The sequence below is a fragment of the Thrips palmi genome, unplaced genomic scaffold (assembly GCF_012932325.1).
Source record: "Thrips palmi isolate BJ-2018 unplaced genomic scaffold, TpBJ-2018v1 HiC_scaffold_11, whole genome shotgun sequence".
NCBI lineage: Eukaryota > Metazoa > Arthropoda > Insecta > Thysanoptera > Thripidae > Thrips > Thrips palmi.
The window spans coordinates 3,858,522-3,877,450 of record NW_023144622.1 but is presented as its reverse complement, the minus strand read 5'-3'; the positions used below and the strand labels follow the sequence as shown (position 1 = coordinate 3,877,450).

Sequence of the window (18,929 nt, the reverse complement as noted above, 5' to 3'; positions counted from 1 at the left end):
ACGCCTCCACCCTCAGCCCAAGACACGACAACTTCCCCAGCGCCACAAGGAAGTGGGTTGCGGACCTCTGCTGAGCGTCCGAAGAGAGACCGCCCTGCCCTCCGAAGTCCCAGAGCCGCTCGTGCTTGAGATAAGCTCTTCAGAGCCGGGCGCGCTGATCCACGATCCACTGCCAGTAATGGCCTATTCAATGATTCCGCCTCTCATTCCCCGTTCCCGAATCGGGGCCCCGGAGTCCTGGGCTGACGCCCGCCGCGCCCAGCCTGCTTCCTCCGCGGGGCGCGCAACAGGTGACCGGCCTGCGCTAGCCTGCGCCGGCTCGCTCCCTCGCTCGACTCTCCACTGCATCCACAGTTCGCAGTGCATCGGGTCTCTAACTTCCGACTCTCCTCCTGTTGCAGGCTCTCCCTTCATGAGGCGTGTGTGCGGCCACCCGGCCCTCAGTGAGACATGGTGATCGTAACCAGGGTACGTTCGAATTCCTAGCCTAGTAATTTGTTTCCGTTTCCGGAAAGTGGTCATGCAAACCCTACAAAAATAGACAAATTTGGCAACCTATCTTTCATTGTTTAACTTCGATTAATTGTATTTTTTGTCATGTTTTTATTTGATAATTGAACTAAAATATGATCGCCCTTCTTTTGCCATATGAGGGCAAAGCTGTATAAATATTGACAATATTGTCATCATTTTTTTATCGCGTGTAGTTGGCTACACTGTTAGCAGACGACGGTAGTGCAAATTCAACAAACAAACAGAAGGACAAGATTTGTTGTACTTTGTTTTGTACCGTCGTTACGATTGGTTACAATGAACTTTAAGAACAACTAGGTGCAGAGAAATGTTACAATTACCATGACAGTTTCAAGTTTAAGTCTGAATACATAAAAAGCCTGTCTTCTGTGCATGATGAGGTATCTCACCTCTCCTACCTCACCTTGTCAATTTATATGGTAGTTGAGAGTGCATTTCTCGTCATTCCAGGGGGACTACATCTGGATTGAGCCAGTCTCAGGCCACGAGTTCGATGTGGCCATTGGGGCGCGAGTCATCTCTGCTGAGGGCCGTCGCATCCAAGTCAAAGATGATGACGGCAAGGTAGCTAACATTTCGTACCCTTCCAACTTGTCGATTGAGTGCGAACTGCTGTTTTATGTTCTTTTAAATTCGCAGGAACAATGGCTCACGCCAGAGAGGCGCATCAAGGCGATGCATGCCACCTCGGTGCAAGGGGTGGAAGACATGATATCCCTTGGCGATCTGCATGAAGCTGGAATCTTAAGAAATCTCCTCATACGTTATAATGAAAATCTCATCTATGTAAGTCTGTCATTTTAATTACTGTAATATTAAGAGCGTCTTTTTATTATGATCTGTATTGTTTTGTTTCTAGACATACACTGGATCTATTTTGGTGGCAGTCAACCCGTACCAAATTCTACCAATTTACACTGCAGAGCAGATTAAGCTTTACAAAGATCGTAAAATTGGAGAGCTTCCACCTCATATTTTTGCCATTGGTGACAACAGCTACACTCACATGAAAAGATATGGACAAGATCAATGTATCGTCATCAGGTACGTTCATTTTGATGGTGAAGTATGATATTTTGTGTGTTGTAGCACATTTTATTATATGGCATGTTTCTCCTTTACAGTGGTGAAAGTGGTGCAGGCAAAACAGAAAGCACAAAACTAATTCTCCAATATTTGGCTGCTATTAGTGGAAAACACTCTTGGATTGAGCAACAAATATTAGAAGCTAATCCAATCCTGGAAGGTAATAATGAGGATCTCAATTTAATTAGAAATTATAGGCATTGGCAACTCTAAAGATGTGACTCATTTGTGTGGTTTTCTCCTCTGCAGCCTTTGGAAATGCAAAAACTATTAGAAATGATAATTCATCAAGGTTTGGAAAATACATTGACATTCATTTCAACCAGCATGGAGTCATTGAGGGGGCAAAAATAGAACAGTATCTATTAGAAAAATCAAGAATTGTCTCTCAGTCACAAGATGAGAGGAATTATCATATATTTTACTGCCTCCTAGCTGGTCTTAGTAAAGAAGAAAAACAAAGGCTTGAACTGGGTGATGCCTCACAGTACCGATACTTGACAGGGGTAAGCTAAATATCGATCAAGCGCTTGTATTAAATTATAATATTTTGACATAACAATGACTCTTATTGATGTAGGGAGGATCAATCACCTGTGAGGGCAGGGATGATGCTGCAGAGTTTGCAGACATAAGGTCTGCCATGAAAGTGCTACTTTTCTCTGACCAAGAGATTTGGGAAATTCTTAAACTACTTGCTGCCCTCCTGCACATAGGAAATATTAAATATAAGGCCTCTGTTATTGGTAGGTTCAAGCAAATACATGCTCTCCAGCTATCAATTGATGCTTTACAAGTACTGACACTAGCTTCTACATTATCTTTTCTTTTCATTGCAGATAATCTTGATGCTACAGAGATCCCAGATTTAACAATTGTTCAGAGAGTAGCCAGTTTACTCGGTGTGCCAAAACAGCCTTTGATTGATGCCCTCACTAGAAAAACACTGTTTGCGCATGGAGAAACGGTGGTATCCACTTTATCTCGAGACCAATCAGTGGATGTCAGGGATGCATTTGTAAAGGGAATTTATGGAAGATTGTTTGTTCTTATTGTCAGTAAAATTAATAATGCTATCTATAGACCTAAGAACTCAGCTCGCTCTGCCATTGGTGTTCTTGATATATTTGGTTTTGAAAACTTCCACACTAACAGGTAATTCCGTTGAATGGAATGGTTTTGTGAAAGTGAAACATATTTTTTGATACTAAGTTTTGTTTGTGTTCTTTTCTCCCTTGCTTTTTTAGCTTTGAACAGTTTTGTATAAACTATGCCAATGAAAATTTGCAACAGTTCTTCGTTCAACACATTTTTAAGCTGGAACAAGAAGAATACAATCTTGAGGCTATTAACTGGCAACATATAGAATTTGTTGATAACCAAGATGCGCTTGATCTCATTGCATCCAAACAACTCAACATAATGGCCCTTATTGATGAAGAATCTAAATTCCCTAAAGTATGTCTGATAATTTTATAAATATTGTTTATTGTTGTTAGTTTGTTTAATGGCCTTTATGCTAGTGTTGGTGGAGTTCAATAATGAGTTAATAATTTTTTTTCTTTCATTAGGGCACTGACCAGACTATGTTAGCCAAGCTTCATAAAACCCATGGAAGCCATAGAAACTACTTGAAACCAAAGTCTGATATCAATACAAGCTTTGGCTTAAACCACTTTGCTGGTGTTGTTTTCTATGATACGAGAGGTATGAGTTGTGCAATTATTGTTGTAAAATATGGAAATACTTCAAAAATTTGAACTGAATTCCAATAATTTTTGTAAATATTGCAGGATTTCTTGAAAAGAATAGAGATACTTTCTCAGCAGATTTGCTGCAGCTTATTCATATATCTAGTAACCGCTTCCTTCAGCTGCTTTTCTCTGATGATATCGGCATGGGCTCAGAAACTCGAAAAAGAACGCCTACTTTGAGTACGCAGTTCAAAAAGTCTCTTGATTTACTAATGAGGACGTTGAGCAACTGTCAGCCTTTCTTCATTCGGTGTATCAAGCCAAATGAATACAAAAAGCCTATGGTAAAAAATCTTGGCACTGCAGTAGTTTGTATTTATCAACAGAGCTTTGAATTGTTATGTGACTTTAAAATTTTAATTTTCTCAGATGTTTGATCGAGGATTATGCTGCAGACAGCTTAGATATTCTGGTATGATGGAAACCATTAGAATCCGAAGGGCTGGTTATCCCATCAGACACAGTTTTAATGAGTTTGTGGAGAGGTATCGATTCCTGATTTCTGGTATTCCTCCATCACACAAGGTAAAGAGAGAGAAAATTTGGTCTTTTAGTCTATAAAACTGACATATCAAGTCGAATAGATGTATTGAGGGCTGTTACACCATTGCTTCCCAGACTGACTGCCGAGCTGCTACCGCACGCATTTGTCAAGCTGTCTTGGGAAGGTCTGACTACCAGTTGGGCCGCACTAAAGTCTTCCTGAAGGATGCCCATGACCTGTTCCTCGAACAAGAACGAGACCGTGTCCTTACAAAGAAGATTCTTATCTTACAAAAAACCATCAGGGGTTGGGTTTACAGAAGAAGGTATGAATTTGACCACTTATCTCATAATTTTCTGATCTAGTTATAATTTTGCCAGTTACTAAGATAAGTCATGTCAACAAACAGGTACCAGCGCTTACGGGCCGCAGCGGTAACAATACAGAGGTTCTGGAAATCTCATGCCCAGAGGAGGAGGTACCTCAGGATGAGAGTTGGCTACCAACGGCTCCAAGCTGTTATTAGGTCTAGGGTACTGTCTCACCGATTCCGACACTTGAGAGGCCACATAGTTGCCTTACAGGCCAGAGCAAGAGGCTACCTACTTCGACGAGAAGTGCGAGCTAAGCGATGGGCGATAATCAAAATTCAGGCTCATGTAAGACGAATGATAGCACAAAGACGCTACCGGAAGTTACAATATGAGTTCTCTCAAAGGAGAGAAGCTCAGCGTCTGTTCAGAGAAGAGGAACATCAGCTGAGGCAACAGGGAGTTCCAAATGCCACAGAGATAGCTAAACGAAATTACAAGGTGAATTACGTTTTTATTTGTTTTGAAAAATGCTGCCATTAATGCTGAAATAAATATGGAAGAAAGTGTCTGTGGAGAAAATAATTTATTGTTTATCTGTTTTCAGAAAAGGTTAGAGGATCTTCAACTTGCTGTGGAGGAGCAGAGGCTTGCAGCCCAAGCTCGAACAGACGAGAGCAAACTCATCATTGACAAAGCTATGCAACAGCAAGACAAACCACTGGACGACAGCCAAGTTGTGGATGAGTTGTTCGGATTTCTACCCAAGAGCTCAAGTGAAGCACCCTCTTCTGCTCTGTCTCAACCACCTTCAGCTTTCAATGTAAGGTTTTGGAAATTTTTATCTGGATGTTACTAATTGACAAACAAAATATACTAAATGACTTTTTCTTTTCAACAGGATCTTCCTGTGCCAAAGGCAGATCAAACAGAACTGATTACTCCAATGCAGATTGTTAGTGAAGATGAGGAAGACCTTTCTGAGTACAAGTTCCAGAAGTTTGCTGCTACCTACTTTCATCCATCTGTTAACCATCAACACAGTCGTAAACCACTTAAACAACCTTTGCTTCCTCTCCATACTCAAGGTGACCAGTTGGTAAGTATACACTAATCAAACCTTCGGTCCTAAACTATGTTGACATTTCATCTTACTTTACATACTGCAAGTGTTTTCTCTCATCAATCTTTGTTTTTATGCTCTTTCAGGCTGCTCAAGCTTTGTGGATCACCATTCTACGTTTCACTGGTGATTTGCCTGAGCCAAGGTTTCACACTATGGATCGTGACAATACATCGGTGATGAGCAAAGTGACTGCAACTCTTGGTCGAAATTTCATTAGAAGTAAAGAGTTCCAAGAGGCTCAACTCATGGGAATGGACCCTGTAAGTAAAACAATTTTGTAAAATTATTTGACACGCTCTTTAAAGTAAAATGAAACTGATGCAATTTTTGATATTCTAGGAATCTTATTTAAAGCAGAAGCCTCGCTCCATACGACATAAACTTGTGTCCTTAACATTAAAGCGCAAACACAAGCTGGGAGAAGATGTCCGTAGAAGATTTCAGGATGAGGAGCATACAGCTGACAGTTATCAAAGTTGGCTCGAAGCTAGACCCACATCCAACCTGGAAAAGTTGCACTTCATTATCGGACATGGTATTCTAAGAGCAGAACTAAGGTAAGAAAATTGAATGAAAACCTCTACCTACTGAATTCTGCAATGTAGCCTCACATCAATTCCAGTCTGTCTTTGAGAAGAGCATAAATGTTGGGTTCTAGCAACTATAACTATTAAATGTGTTCTTCTTTTTCGATTCAACAGGGATGAAATTTATTGCCAAATATGCAAACAGCTGACAGGCAATCCTCACAAGTCTTCACATGCCCGCGGGTGGATTCTTTTGTCTCTGTGTGTGGGATGCTTTGCTCCCTCAGAAAGATTTGTTAATTATTTGAGAGCATTCATCCGAGAAGGCCCTCCTGGTTATGCCCCATACTGTGAAGAACGTCTTAAGAGGACTTTCAACAATGGCACAAGGAATCAACCACCTTCATGGCTAGAATTGCAGGCCACTAAAAGTAAAAAACCAATAATGTTGCCAATAACATTCATGGATGGTAATACAAAAACTTTGCTTGCGGACTCTGCTACAACTGCTAGAGAACTGTGCAATCAATTAGCTGATAAAATTGGTCTTAAGGACCAGTTTGGATTTTCTCTCTACATAGCTCTGTTTGATAAGGTAATTGAAATAATTAGAGGTAATAAGATATCAAATTCCATCCATTCCAAAATATATAACCATTTATTGTTGTTTGGCAGGTATCATCACTTGGCAGTGGAGGAGATCATGTCATGGATGCTATATCACAATGTGAACAGTATGCCAAGGAACAGGGAGCTCAAGAGCGTAATGCTCCCTGGAGACTTTTCTTCCGTAAGGAAATATTTGCCCCCTGGCATGAGCCTACGGAAGATGCAGTTGCCACAAATCTGATTTATCAGCAAGTCGTTCGAGGTGTGAAATTTGGAGAATACCGATGTGATAAAGTAAGTGCTTGAATTAACCAATATGTTTTCAATTTATAATCATATCATTGAACATTGACATGTATTGTCTATTCTCCAGGAAGAAGATCTTGCAATGATAGCAGCTCAGCAGTATTTCATTGAGTACAACTCAGATATGAACTCTGAACGTCTTCTGAACCTCCTTCCTAATTACATACCCGACTACTGCTTGAGCAATGCAGAGAAAAGTGTTGAACGTTGGAAGCAGCTTGTAGTACAGGCTTACAAAAAGGTAAACTTCCAAGACTGATTCTACAAATATGTACCAAGTGTTCTTTAAGATAGTTCTATTCAGATTTTGTTGTTTTTTTTTCTTTCCATCAGAGTTATTATTTGAAAGAACAGGTGCCAGTCCTGCGAGTTAAAGAAGATGTTGTGAGCTATGCCAAATTCAAATGGCCTCTTCTGTTTTCAAGGTTTTATGAAGCATATCGTAATTCTGGTAAGATTATGGTTCCAAATTACTGCAACCTTCTATTTTCCATTATGAACCGACCTTCATGAGAAAGTTTCTCCTATAATGTCTTCTCAGGTCCCAACTTGCCCAAAAACGATGTTATCATTGCTGTAAACTGGACCGGAGTTTATGTTGTTGATGACCAAGAGCAGGTGCTGCTGGAATTGAGTTTCCCAGAAATAACAACTGTTTCCAGTCAAAAGTAAGTTAAAATGCTAGGGTCGGATCTGATTAAATTTTTTTTTCCTGTATAACCTTATTAGAAAAAAAATACTCACATGCATTTTTGTGTTTTAGAACCAATAAGGTGTTTACCCAAACCTTCACTCTTTCCACTGTCCGAGGCGAGGAGTTTACTTTCCAGAGCCCAAATGCTGAGGACATAAGGGATCTAGTAGTTTACTTTTTGGAGGGCTTAAAGAAGAGAAGCACCTTTGTTATTGCTTTGCAAGACTACAAAGCTCCTGGTACTTGTTTATCTTTTGATTATATTTTTGCATGGCTTTGTGAATTTTAATTCTAACAGTTTTTTTATGTTTGTATTTTTTTTGTCAATAGGTGAAGGGTCAACTTTCCTATCTTTCCAAAAAGGTGACCTCATATTTTTGGAAGATGACAGTACTGGTGAGAAAGTGATGAGTTCAGGGTGGTGTGCGGGTAGGTGTGAGAGAACAGCAGAGAGGGGAGACTTTCCGGCTGAGACTGTCTATGTTCTTCCTGCACTTAGCAAGCCACCAAATGATATTCTGGTAGGAAAATTACAGATAGACAGTTTCTTAATAATCATGAGTAAGTTGAAATTTTATGGCTTTGTATCGCTTTTTCTTTCTGTTTAGGCATTGTTCAGTCTTGAAGGAGCGGAACATGGACGAAAACTGTATCCAACACAAGTTAATGGTACAGAGACACGAGAAAAGCCTTACAATCTAATGGAGTATTCACTAGACCACTTCAGGTAGTGTATCAGTTTTGTTTCTCTTTAAATCTAATTGGTGATATCCTTTTTAAACAAAATATCAACTGTTTTAGAACTCCACCAAAACGCACTATGTCCAAGGCTCTCACTTTAACAACAGCGAGACGAGGCAATTCTGATGAACTTTGGCGCCATTCACGTGAGCCATTGAAGCAACCATTGTTAAAGAAATTGCTATCCAAAGATGAGTTAGCAGAGGAGGCATGCTATGCATTCACTGCTATGTTGAAATATATGGGAGACCTTCCTAGCAAAAGACGTGTTGACACTGACCAGATATTTGATGGCCCTTTGAAACATGTATGTATGCTGTATACTAGTCCAGTATAGGTCCTTTTTCAGTGTATTTATGGCGCATGGAATTTCTATTTCACTATCCTACTTTCAGGAAATTCTCCGAGATGAAATTTATTGCCAAATCATGAAACAACTGACTGACAACCGTAACCGTTTGAGTGAAGAAAGAGGTTGGGAACTTATGTGGCTTGCAACAGGCCTCTTCGCTTGCAGCCAAAGTCTACTCAAGGCATGTTAACTGAACGAAATTTGAAGAAATTTTAGAAAAATGCTTTATGTTATCAGGAAAAAATCTTTTAAAACTCAATATTTTTTTCTCAGGAGCTAACTCAATTCCTGCGCTCTCGACGTCATCCAATATCTCAAGATTCTCTGCAGAGGTTGCAGAAAACATTGAGAAACGGTCAGCGCAAATATCCTCCTCATCAGGTTGAAGTGGAGGCAATTCAGCACAAGACAACTCAAATATTCCATAAAGTTTACTTCCCAGATGATACAGATGAGGTATGCTGATTTTTGAGGTTTTAAAGTGAATTTCTTCATGTAACATGTAAACATAAAATTTCAATCACAAAATATAAAATTTAATGCTGGTGATTTTATTTCGTAGGCGTTTGAAGTGGACTCATCAACCAGGGCAAAGGATTTCTGTCAGAACATATCTCAAAGGCTGAATTTGCGTTCAAGTGAAGGTTTCAGCTTGTTTGTTAAAATTGCAGACAAAGTTATTTCTGTACCTGAAGGAGATTTCTTCTTTGACTTTGTCAGGCATCTAACTGATTGGATAAAGAAGGCTAGACCTTCAAGAGATGGTAAGTCTATAGCACAGCAGTGTACACCTTAAGATGTTATAGAAACAGATTTTAAAAATTTGATCAACATTTCAGGAATAACGCCACAGTTCACGTATCAAGTATTTTTCATGAAAAAGTTATGGACAAACACTGTGCCTGGAAAAGATCGGAATGCAGATCTTATATTCCACTTCCATCAGGAGCTGCCCAAACTTCTCAGAGGTAATTGTTATTGATGAGTTATTACCACGCGTTATTCTTTCCAAAAAGATTTTAGAAAAATAATTTATTGTTTTTTTTTTAAAAACAAAATACAACAGGTTATCATAAATGTAGCAAGGAGGAGGCAGCTCGTCTTGCAGCTCTTGTCTACAGAGTTCGGTTTGGAGAAAGCAAACAAGAACTGCAATCTATTCCGTAAGAAAGAAATTGAGCTATTCAATGTTGCCTCTACTTTCACTCTTCCACTTTTTATATTTCTCTATTATTTTCACAGACAAATGGTCCGCGAACTGGTACCTGCTGACATGATCAAAATGCAAAGCTCTAGTGAATGGAAACGAGCAATTGTTGCTGCATATAATAGTGATGCTGGTATGTACAACAAAACAGAGGGATTGCTCGTGGGTGTTTGGCTTGAAGATAAAAACTACAATTTAAATCATTTTTCTAGGAATGAGTCCAGAGGATGCAAAGATTACATTCTTGAAGATCATCTACCGCTGGCCTACATTTGGATCTGCATTTTTCGAGGTGAAACAAACCACAGAACCAAACTGCCCAGAAATGCTTCTGATTGCCATAAACAAGCACGGAGTTAGCCTTATTAATCCAGTTGACAAGGTATTTACATGGCGTATGTGCAAAATGCAGGAATCATTGAGTATTATCCGCCCTATAATGATTTATTTCTTTTCTTTTCTAGGAAATTGTTGTTACTCATCCATTTACCCGTATCTCAAATTGGTCATCTGGTAATACATACTTCCACATGACAATAGGAAATTTGGTTCGAGGGTCAAAACTACTTTGTGAAACATCATTAGGATATAAAATGGATGACCTACTGACATCTTATATTTCTCTCATGCTCACAAATATGAGTAAGCAGCGTTCACTGAGGATCAAGTAAAATAATGATTATTCTGCCAGCAAAAATTTGTTTGCTCGCCTCTTATTTTTATGTTTTAAGTCAAAACTCTTGGGATGAATGTTATTTTAATTCTTTTATTAAAATTAAATTACCTTTTTATGGATGTCCAAATGCTGTGCTTTGAGGCACTCTCATTGGCAAAGGAATGGTTTCAAAGATTCCACCATGATGTGGATAATCTGATCAGCCATTCCTTTGCTAATGACAGTGTTTGTAAATGAGCTTCCTTTTATAAGTGTTTTTTGTTTTGCTTAGTACTGATTGACTGATAGAATTGTGTCGTGACAATGTTATATGGATTTAGTTGGAAAGTGAAAGGACTTTGAGTCAGTTACATTTCCCAAAGGATGATGTTTTGTTTTAATTAACTTTTATCTTAGACAATGGTGATTATGCTGCTGAGCTAATCCCTCCTGTCAATTCAGGCACACATGAAGAGAGTGAGGAACAGAGAGCCTGATAAGCTGCCATGAATAATTTGTATATATAAGTATTTCATCTCCAACTTCATGGATAGAGTAGCTTTCAAGCCTCTAGTCATGGATTATGCTAAATTGCCTGAAATTGTGTAATTTTAATCATGAAACTTGTATAAACATGCATAAAAGATAGTCATTTCATCATTATGTACAGATTAAGAACATATGCTCAAATCATTCTATTTAACGTAATTTATGACCGTCCACTCCCAGTCTTCCTGATCCTGGTTATCAAAGAATTATATATTTTCTTGAAATTGTAATTAATATATTGTTACAGTGTTTAAGTTTGTGAAAAATAATTGTAGATTCTTTTTATTGCAATAATGAAATTGATTTTGCTGGAAATGTGTCTTTATCCTTGATGCCTCCCAAGTCTCAGTGCAATAACACAAACATGTAGAGGTTAAAATTTATTGCAATTGGCTCTTAAAACATGATACAGGAAAGTAAAAATAGACCGCTTTCATGCAGTAATCACAGAAATCAGCACATCTCTTTTATATACAAGAAGTATGCCATTTCATGAAAATAGAACATATGGCAAAGTTAAAATAGAGATGAATACTATAGTTTCATATCAGTCTGAGTATAAAAACGTACACAAAACATCACAAATATCATGCATAATGCGTGCACACAATTACTTAATACTAATGGCTACGAGATTTGATTTCTTTTCGGCAAAGAATACAAGTACTGTTAGGCTAGTGGAGAAACATTGGTCCCACTCTTAATTTGGCCCTGTAAACAATATGTTTACCTTGGACTGTCAAATATTAAAAAATATATGTCATTAACTACGATGCCTGACTCCAAGGTCCATCAGAGATGGCAGGATAGCGATTATTCTGACTATCCCTTTGCGGCTCAGTTGTTCGATTGTCCTGGTCCCTATCAGTGTCTCTAGGTCTACGAGTGCGAATAATGTCCTCAGCAGGTGGACAATGAGGCCTTGGCCCAGGCTCAGGAGTGTAGGTAAAAGTAAGACCTGTAGCATAAATAACTCCATCATTGCGAACCAAAGATACGGGCACTTGTGTCGGCTGACGGACCCACTGCCATTCTCCTCGAAACTGAGTTATTTCAGGAACAACACATAACATTGTTTCTTGACATCGATATAGAGTCTCAGCTTCTACATCTCCAAACCAGACCTAAATAGGAAAAAAAAAAAAAAAAGATAACTTAAGAAACTAATAAAGAGTTGTAAGATACATGTTATTGGAATGAAGACTTTCATTACCTGAAGGTTTGGAGTGAAGTTTTCACCACTAAGCTCCAGCATAGCAACATCTCCTCCACCATTCAAATTCAATGAATGTACAATTGGAACTGGGGTAACTGGCAATCTAACTGGACCCATTCCTTCAAAGAATTGATATTCAGCCTTATCAGTTGATATAATTGTCCAGCAGGCACCATCATTTATCATCTCTTTGTTCAATTCCTGAATAACAATATGGTTTAGCCATATGATTACTTTGTAATGTATGGAACACAAAACACATTTGTCTCAAATTGAAATCACAACACATATCTTACCTTAGGGCATGGTGTTGCTTGAAATTGAATGATTCTTTCTTGACTTAAACATAAATACATGCGTTCAGTGTCTTTCATGTAGAAAGCACACTTGTGTAACTGAGAAACAGGATCATCAGCTTCCAATAAGGCCATCTGCTTGTCAACCTTTCGAATAATAAGTCTTGGCAGAGCCATACCAGTAACAGAGCACACAAGTTTTACAGTAGAACCATAGTGTACGTAGCCATCTCGAACAGTAAATTCTTCACTTTCACTCTCATTATCATCCAGGAGATGGATAGTGAAAGCACCCCACTGAGTAGAACTAGCATGGAAATTTCCATTTTCAACATGTAGGTACCTGGTGAAAGTAAACGTATATTATAAATAAACTGTACATTTGATTCTAAATGAATTCAATTGGGGCAAGCAACAAAAAAGTGTACAAACCTTGTGCTCACAGTTTGAGAGCGCAAACGGTTGAAAAGGGCTACTTTTGTGCCACTTGCTATACAAAGGTCAGCATTTTTCAGAGATTGTTTTTTCTTTGATGGTTTACTAATGACCTTGATTCGTTTGGAGTGAAATACACCAATATCTTGCCCAGTCCCATAAAACATTTTAACAGAAAGCATGAAATGCTTTCTCTTGTCAGAATCCGAGATGAACAGTGTTTTTGCTGCACAATACTGTTTTCCGTTGTTCAAATCAAGCTGCTGCATATCTTGGTCAGCGCTACCAATTCCAATGAATGCACACAACTGTGAACTCTGCTCTGATTCTCCTGTAAATTCAAAATGGTATAATGTGTACAGTTGAAGCCAAGCAGATAAATCAAAACTGTTTTTTTTAACTGACTGTTTACCTGCTCTCATGAGCTGTTCCTGCCTGAGTCGCCACCCATCTCCAAATAGATAAATACATGGAGGAGGGCAGAAGAATCTTTTCTCATTGCCATAAGACTTTTGAGCAACTTTGGCATGAAGAATGACAATCACCATGTCATTCCTTTCACGAAGATACCTTTCCATGGCATCTCGTGTCAAGCGTTGATCCAATCTTGAGCTCAACATGTTGAGAGGACTTGGGGCGATCACCCCACCTCCACCGCCCTGATTCACAGCTCTTTCAACAGGCCTTTGAGGAGGAGAGGGTGGACTATGCAGCCCATGAACACCGTATTGGTGTGGCATCCTTTAGTGTTATTCAAAGGTCATGATGGGACTGTCAACAAAACAAAACATATCAGAACCATACAGCTAGTAAGACTTATGCAATCATAAATGCGTAGGGAATGAGAAAAGAAATAAACTCTAGCATTTGAAAATATGAAAAAACAGTAAATTAGCCACAGTACAAGTAGGAGGAGAAACTGATTTAATTTTAAATGTCTTGTTCAGAGGAACTCCAGAAAGGTCTATGAACTTGTTACACCTTAACCTATGGTAAGGTACATTATTTCGGCCCAAAGAGTAATCACTGTACTTTGTAAGTACATTTTTGGAACACACCTCATAATCAGGGCCAGCGTTGTCAACAAACAATGCTGCGAAATAAATCTTTGGGTGACAAAAACAATCGAAACATATTGTATAACAGAAACGTAAACAATTCTCCCACGGTCCGCTTATCGAGTGCAGTGTCACGTCAGTGAGGAAAACTGACACAGAACATCAGGGCGAATCGATAAGGTGGCGCTTCGGAAACACTTTGGTGATAAAAAATGAAAAATTTAAGGATAAAAACATAAAACAATACATTTAAAACGCCTCACGCCGAACTCGGTTCGTTGAGACAAGCCGACGCCATCTTCACAAAACACCTGTTTGGTTCTCACCAAGGACGGCAACATCCCCGCCATGGAATTCAAGTGTTTCTGCACCGTGGTTCTTGACTTGGAATCAAATTTGCACAGCAAAATTAAAAATGCCTTATCATAAAAAGCCGTACGAGCTAACAGCGTGTTTCTCTTTATGGCTTTAACGTATTCGAATTCATAAAATCAGAACAGACTTTATGGTTTGTCAGGTTTTCCCTTTAATCATCACTTGCCCGCTCCGGTACATAACGGAAATTTCAATGTGAGATCCGACACCCGGCGTGCTTGAGGCTGGCCCTTGTAAATTCCGCATTGCGGAACGTCCGCGAATGTTTTAAGAAATTCTCCGGGTCATTTCTGATACCTCAATGTTCCGTTCTCCGTATTTGCTGAGAAGGTTGTCCATTTTGCATGAAACGTTATTCACAGGTTTGTTTACAAGTTCTGTCGGCTGCTAGCACAGCAGACTGTGATGGATGATTGACTGACACATCAATAACTTTTTAAATTGGCGTCAAGCTAAAGTCATTGAGAACAGTTGCCGTTAGTATATATTTAAATGCACTTAAGGTGCTTATCGTTAACTATCAGAACTAATTGTAATTAGTGCATGCATAACCTTATGTCAAGTTATCCCTGGTTATCCCCATTTACAAATTGTTATTCTGCCAGGAAAAATCAGACAGACCCTGCTTGTCAATGTCATGGCATCTATTCATAGTCAGCCTGAAGTGGTAATGTATTTTTTCCGATAATGCATACAATTATTTTGTTGCGTACAGCAAATATTAAATTAGTTCTCAATAAAAATAGGAAGTGTACCATAATTGTTCCTTCTGTTCTTCAGTCCATTATCATTCCCGTTTACAATGGCTCAAAGTGGTTGGATGACTGTTTTAAAGGAATACTTTCTCAAAATATATTGAACACTCAATGTGTAGAAGTTTCTATTTACAATGACAGTAGCACTGATGATACAGAGGAAATTATATCAAAATGGCAGTCTGAACTGAAAGACAACTCACATATAAAAGTTACACTGTCAAGTGGGCAAGGGAAGCCCCAGGGAGGTGAGTCTTTTAGGTACTGTATCATGTTTAAGTTACATGGAGCATCCCGCTTATAATTTTGCTTGTAATGGTTGCCAATATAGTCGGATTTGCCAAGAATCGAGCAGTGGAACAATCATGTGGAAGCTTTCTATGTTTTCAAGATGTGGTAAGAGTGAAATTGTGATGAATTCTCTCTCTTCTTCCCACCTATAGCTTCTATTTATGCTTGCATTTTACAGGACGATGTAATGCTCCCACACCGAATACACCACCAGTTACAAGAAGCAGAGAAATTTCCAGAGGCTGTAAGTGCCACTAAAAATGTTCAGCTTATAACACCTGATATATAACATTGCATTATGTATAAATTTGTTTTCTATTTTCTAGATTATAGGTTGCAAGTTTGTGAGAGAACCACCGGAATCAACAGAACGTTTTACAAGGTGGGCCAATGAACTTAGCCATGATAAGTTAGGTGTTCAAATTTACACTTCACATGGACCCACAATTGTAATGCCAACCTGGTTTTGCACCAGAAAAGTGTTTGACAAGTAAGTTTTCAACTTGGTGACCGAGAATGAGAAACCAAAGCTGTAATTCAATAAACAAACTTCTCAAAAAAATTTGTGAAACAGAGTTGGAGGGTTTTCTGAAGCTGGCCAAGGAACACCAGAGGATTTAATATTTTTTTATAAACATCTAGATCTTAAGGGTAAAATCCGGCGGGTAGATGAGGTCCTACTGATGTACCGTTACCATGAAAATGCCACCACGTTTTCAATTCATGAGTAAGTCTTAAGAATCAAGTCTAGGCGATCTGTTTATTTCAGAAACTAATTGTGATTGAATTTATGGCAGAGACACTATATGGAATGTACGATTGGAACACCTCACACATAATGTACTGAAGGGTTGGCCTAAATTCACTATATGGAATGCTGGAAAGCAGGGCCGTAAATTTTACCGGTCGCTTGCTCCAGAGCTACAGGACCAAGTGTTGGCAATGTGTGATGTGGATGTCAAGAAAATAGGTAAACACTATCAACCCTATTACCCTGAAGACCAAACCAGAAGCCGAAATAGCAGATCTATTCCCATTCTAGATTATCAGACTGCTAAACCTCCCTTTGTGATATGTCTTAAACTGGTAAGTATTCAGTAAATAAAGAGCTAATCATGAAGCTGACAAATGTGTGTCAACAAGACAAAAAAATAATTTATTGAATATGATTGTTCTAGGATTTGACAGCTGGCAACTTTGAAAGGAACCTTGCATCTTTAAAACTAGTAGAAGCAAAAGATTATATCATTTTCAGCTGATTTAAAACCTCAATTTTTATGAATAAATTTTAACAAAAAATCATTTTGTTTTCTTCTGGCAGTATTACTGGCTTACCTCACATCAGAGTTCAAACATAATTAACAGCTTTGGGTTCAAGTAACTCCTGCCAATCTAGATATAAATATTCACCCGAAGACACATCATCATTGAGACACTCGTCAAGATCCAAGCTGAACTTTCCCTTCTCAGTTTGAAGTTCATCAAGTCCCTCTGCAATACAATCAAAACCACAGTTTTTCTTAATAGTTTGAAATGTCTAAAAAGTTGAAAATATAATCCCATCCAGAAACACAATTAACAATACATTACCTAGGATTTGAACATAAATTTGTTTGTTTGCTGCATCAGGTGAAATGACACGTGCTTTAATTGGTGCAGAGACAACTGGAGAGTAGTTACACATTTTTAAAATCTGAAACACATTATTTTTTATTATTATAGAAAGTTCAAAATGAAACAGAAAAGTCAATCAAAAGGGACTTACCTGAAATTGTATAATAGTTTCTTTGACAGGCAAATCATTTAAGGGAGTTAGCTTTATAGTCTTCTGTTGAGGGATCACAGTGGTGTCTTCCTCATTTATTTTGACCTTCTCTGCTTTTTTGCGTTCAAATACAGCTGGGGACTTCTGTTTACTCAAGGACATGAGCTTTGCTAGACCCAGAGCACCATCATCTAGGGCAGGTGAAGAAATGGAAGGTAAGATCTGACTTTCATCATTTTGATGTGAACTGCTCGTTGGCTCTTCAGTTGAAGAAATCTTTACATCTTCTGGTTCTTCTGCTATAGGGGGTCTCTCAACAACTTTTGTGTCTTCTAATGTCAATATTTTCTTTGTAACCTTTTCTTCTGTGAGTGACAAAAATGTGATTAGTTAAGTTAAAATACTGCAGTTACAGTATTCTCAATGAAAATGAAACAAAAGTGAAAAAAGTATTTGCTAACCTGGGTCATCAAAAAAAATATGTTTCCTCTTCTTGTTACTTGTCAATGATGTGTTAACATCTGCTGGTGTATTGTTACCCATTACGGTACTCAGTGTGTAACTTATACTCTGAAGGAACTTGTTTTGAATATATTGGCTTCGCTTGGTCTCCTTTGTATTTTCATCAACAGTGGTATCAGTGGCAGATTTCTTCTTTCTTCTTCGGATTCTCTTTCTTTTTTTACTTTCAGAACCGATTTCACTTGCGGTTTCATTGCCTTCCAACACAGGTGGTGTCGATAAAGTTTCATTGGCCTCACCATTCTGCTCAGGTTGCTCTACAACTGGATTTTTTGTTGCTTCAAGGGATGGAGGTTGACCAACAGCAAATGGATTTTTGATGCTGCTCTTCAAGCTGGTGGCTCCATTATCTTTCACAATTACAGGACCATGGCCGTTAGTTACGACAGATTTGGGGGGTACCATATCAGTCTTAGACACAACAGGTTTAGATGGGGGTTTACACAAGTCCTTCAGATCCGTGCTCTTGAGTGCTGAAAGAGCATCTTTAGTTTTATCGATAATTTGAGAAATTTTAGGAGCGTCTTCTGGGACAACACTGGAACAAAAGGTGAAGAATGGAGACAATGTCAGGTAGAACTGCAAAGGCAGGCATCGTATTTTAGTGAAGACATACCTGACTATATCATTATCACGCAGTAGTAGTGAGCTCTCAGAGCTGGGCAGCAGCCAGCCGTCATTCTGGATGTGGATGGCTTGCTTCAGACTGAACAACCGGCAAATGTGCTCCTCCACATCTCCCACAGTCCTAAACTTTTCGTGGTCAACGAATATGCAGCTTTGCTTGCGCGAGCAGGAAAACAGTGCAGACAAATCAACCCAGATTCTGCTTCCATTCATGGTGGATTGTCAATGGTTCTCGCATCTGAACGCGAGGGAAAGTAAACAAACACACGATCTGGGGAGAGGTTAGGCGCTCGTGCTGACAGCAACGAATCTGAATGTGGTTCTCAGCTTAAGCAACGTTGCCGAATGAAATTCCCACTTGCTCCAGTCAGGCTTTAGTGCTTAAGCTTGGACTCTGGCTCTATTTTCATAATTTTTTATGTCATTACTCGAATTTATTTTGATAGCATCTCACCTCTTTAGTACAGTTTCAATAGTCGAGAAGTAATCATTAAACACTCGTAGTGTCCTTGCGCGCACCCCTGCCCACTCGGCGCAGCGCGAAAATTTGAAACACGCTGGTTCGAAAGTCCTAGAATTTTTCAACCTGCGATTTTGACCCAATATTGACTTACGATATTTTAATGTTTTAAAAAATGAGAAACAACTGAAAAA

At 38.8% G+C, this 18,929-nt stretch overlaps 4 protein-coding genes across 11 annotated transcripts; 2 read left to right on the top strand and 2 right to left on the bottom strand.

Annotated features, from left to right (window-relative positions):
• Nucleotides 1–450: 450 nt before the first annotated feature.
• On the top strand, nucleotides 451–10,402 carry LOC117639148 (myosin-VIIa). The gene is made up of 35 exons (XM_034374521.1): nucleotides 451–468; nucleotides 985–1,098; nucleotides 1,174–1,320; nucleotides 1,394–1,578; nucleotides 1,659–1,780; nucleotides 1,870–2,126; nucleotides 2,201–2,366; nucleotides 2,460–2,775; nucleotides 2,868–3,078; nucleotides 3,192–3,327; nucleotides 3,414–3,658; nucleotides 3,744–3,899; nucleotides 3,993–4,183; nucleotides 4,268–4,670; nucleotides 4,777–4,992; nucleotides 5,071–5,268; nucleotides 5,379–5,555; nucleotides 5,635–5,852; nucleotides 5,997–6,417; nucleotides 6,498–6,725; nucleotides 6,805–6,978; nucleotides 7,071–7,188; nucleotides 7,279–7,405; nucleotides 7,501–7,670; nucleotides 7,762–7,952; nucleotides 8,040–8,158; nucleotides 8,233–8,479; nucleotides 8,568–8,705; nucleotides 8,798–8,980; nucleotides 9,087–9,288; nucleotides 9,364–9,492; nucleotides 9,591–9,687; nucleotides 9,767–9,864; nucleotides 9,944–10,113; nucleotides 10,196–10,402. Exons 1-35 carry the CDS (start codon nucleotides 451–453, stop codon nucleotides 10,400–10,402), a joined length of 6,495 nt encoding a protein of 2,164 aa, XP_034230412.1.
• Nucleotides 10,403–11,302: 900 nt separating this feature from the next.
• On the bottom strand, nucleotides 11,303–14,669 carry LOC117639149 (suppressor of hairless protein). Of its 4 annotated transcripts, XM_034374524.1 has the most exons (7): nucleotides 14,188–14,245; nucleotides 13,941–13,975; nucleotides 13,295–13,653; nucleotides 12,880–13,213; nucleotides 12,448–12,790; nucleotides 12,149–12,352; nucleotides 11,303–12,059 (listed from the first exon to the last, which is right to left on the bottom strand). In XM_034374524.1, exons 3-7 carry the CDS (start codon nucleotides 13,620–13,622, stop codon nucleotides 11,703–11,705), a joined length of 1,566 nt encoding a protein of 521 aa, XP_034230415.1. In that variant the 5' UTR covers nucleotides 13,623–13,653; nucleotides 13,941–13,975; nucleotides 14,188–14,245; the 3' UTR covers nucleotides 11,303–11,702. The 4 variants fall into 4 exon arrangements, with proteins under 4 accessions (XP_034230415.1, XP_034230416.1, XP_034230413.1 ...); XM_034374525.1 differs by lacking the exons at nucleotides 13,941–13,975; nucleotides 14,188–14,245 and adding an exon at nucleotides 14,613–14,669; XM_034374522.1 differs by lacking the exon at nucleotides 13,941–13,975 and having other exon boundaries at nucleotides 14,188–14,337.
• Nucleotides 14,465–16,660, top strand: LOC117639152 (UDP-GlcNAc:betaGal beta-1,3-N-acetylglucosaminyltransferase-like protein 1). 5 transcript variants are annotated; one of them, XM_034374532.1, is made up of 9 exons: nucleotides 14,465–14,510; nucleotides 14,921–14,982; nucleotides 15,096–15,318; nucleotides 15,402–15,466; nucleotides 15,540–15,605; nucleotides 15,688–15,851; nucleotides 15,936–16,088; nucleotides 16,159–16,447; nucleotides 16,540–16,660. In XM_034374532.1, the coding sequence occupies exons 2-9, from the start codon at nucleotides 14,953–14,955 to the stop codon at nucleotides 16,618–16,620; spliced, it is 1,071 nt and encodes a 356-aa protein (XP_034230423.1). In that variant the 5' UTR covers nucleotides 14,465–14,510; nucleotides 14,921–14,952; the 3' UTR covers nucleotides 16,621–16,660. The 5 variants fall into 5 exon arrangements, with proteins under 5 accessions (XP_034230423.1, XP_034230419.1, XP_034230422.1 ...); XM_034374528.1 differs by having other exon boundaries at nucleotides 14,472–14,677; XM_034374531.1 differs by having other exon boundaries at nucleotides 14,487–14,645.
• On the bottom strand, nucleotides 16,483–18,596 carry LOC117639151. The gene is made up of 5 exons (XM_034374526.1): nucleotides 18,265–18,596; nucleotides 17,588–18,186; nucleotides 17,127–17,491; nucleotides 16,952–17,054; nucleotides 16,483–16,852 (listed from the first exon to the last, which is right to left on the bottom strand). The coding sequence occupies exons 1-5, from the start codon at nucleotides 18,486–18,488 to the stop codon at nucleotides 16,710–16,712; spliced, it is 1,434 nt and encodes a 477-aa protein (XP_034230417.1). The 5' UTR covers nucleotides 18,489–18,596; the 3' UTR covers nucleotides 16,483–16,709.
• Between the last annotated feature and the right edge of the window lie 333 nt (nucleotides 18,597–18,929).

What these genes read in the sequence shown, in the direction of transcription:
- LOC117639148 (XM_034374521.1), top strand. An exon ending in ATTCTAAGAGCAGAACTAAG is followed by an intron (nt 5,853 to 5,996) that starts GTAAGAAAATTG and finishes TCGATTCAACAG; the next exon opens with GGATGAAATTTATTGCCAAA. An exon ending in AGCCACCAAATGATATTCTG is followed by an intron (nt 7,953 to 8,039) that starts GTAGGAAAATTA and finishes CTTTCTGTTTAG; the next exon opens with GCATTGTTCAGTCTTGAAGG.
- LOC117639149 (XM_034374525.1), bottom strand. Translation starts at nt 13,622, where the DNA reads ATGCCACACCAATACGGTGTTCATGGGCTGCATAGTCCACCCTCTCCT. An exon ending in TCTCAAACTGTGAGCACAAG is followed by an intron (nt 12,791 to 12,879) that starts GTTTGTACACTT and finishes TACTTTCACCAG; the next exon opens with GTACCTACATGTTGAAAATG. An exon ending in ACTTCACTCCAAACCTTCAG is followed by an intron (nt 12,060 to 12,148) that starts GTAATGAAAGTC and finishes TTTCCTATTTAG; the next exon opens with GTCTGGTTTGGAGATGTAGA.
- LOC117639151 (XM_034374526.1), bottom strand. Translation starts at nt 18,488, where the DNA reads ATGAATGGAAGCAGAATCTGGGTTGATTTGTCTGCACTGTTTTCCTGC. An exon ending in TATTTTTTTTGATGACCCAG is followed by an intron (nt 17,492 to 17,587) that starts GTTAGCAAATAC and finishes TGTCACTCACAG; the next exon opens with AAGAAAAGGTTACAAAGAAA. An exon ending in AAACTATTATACAATTTCAG is followed by an intron (nt 17,055 to 17,126) that starts GTAAGTCCCTTT and finishes AATGTGTTTCAG; the next exon opens with ATTTTAAAAATGTGTAACTA.
- LOC117639152 (XM_034374528.1), top strand. Translation starts at nt 14,617, where the DNA reads ATGTTCCGTTCTCCGTATTTGCTGAGAAGGTTGTCCATTTTGCATGAA. An exon ending in GCATGAAACGTTATTCACAG is followed by an intron (nt 14,678 to 14,920) that starts GTTTGTTTACAA and finishes TTATTCTGCCAG; the next exon opens with GAAAAATCAGACAGACCCTG. An exon ending in CAGAGAAATTTCCAGAGGCT is followed by an intron (nt 15,606 to 15,687) that starts GTAAGTGCCACT and finishes TCTATTTTCTAG; the next exon opens with ATTATAGGTTGCAAGTTTGT.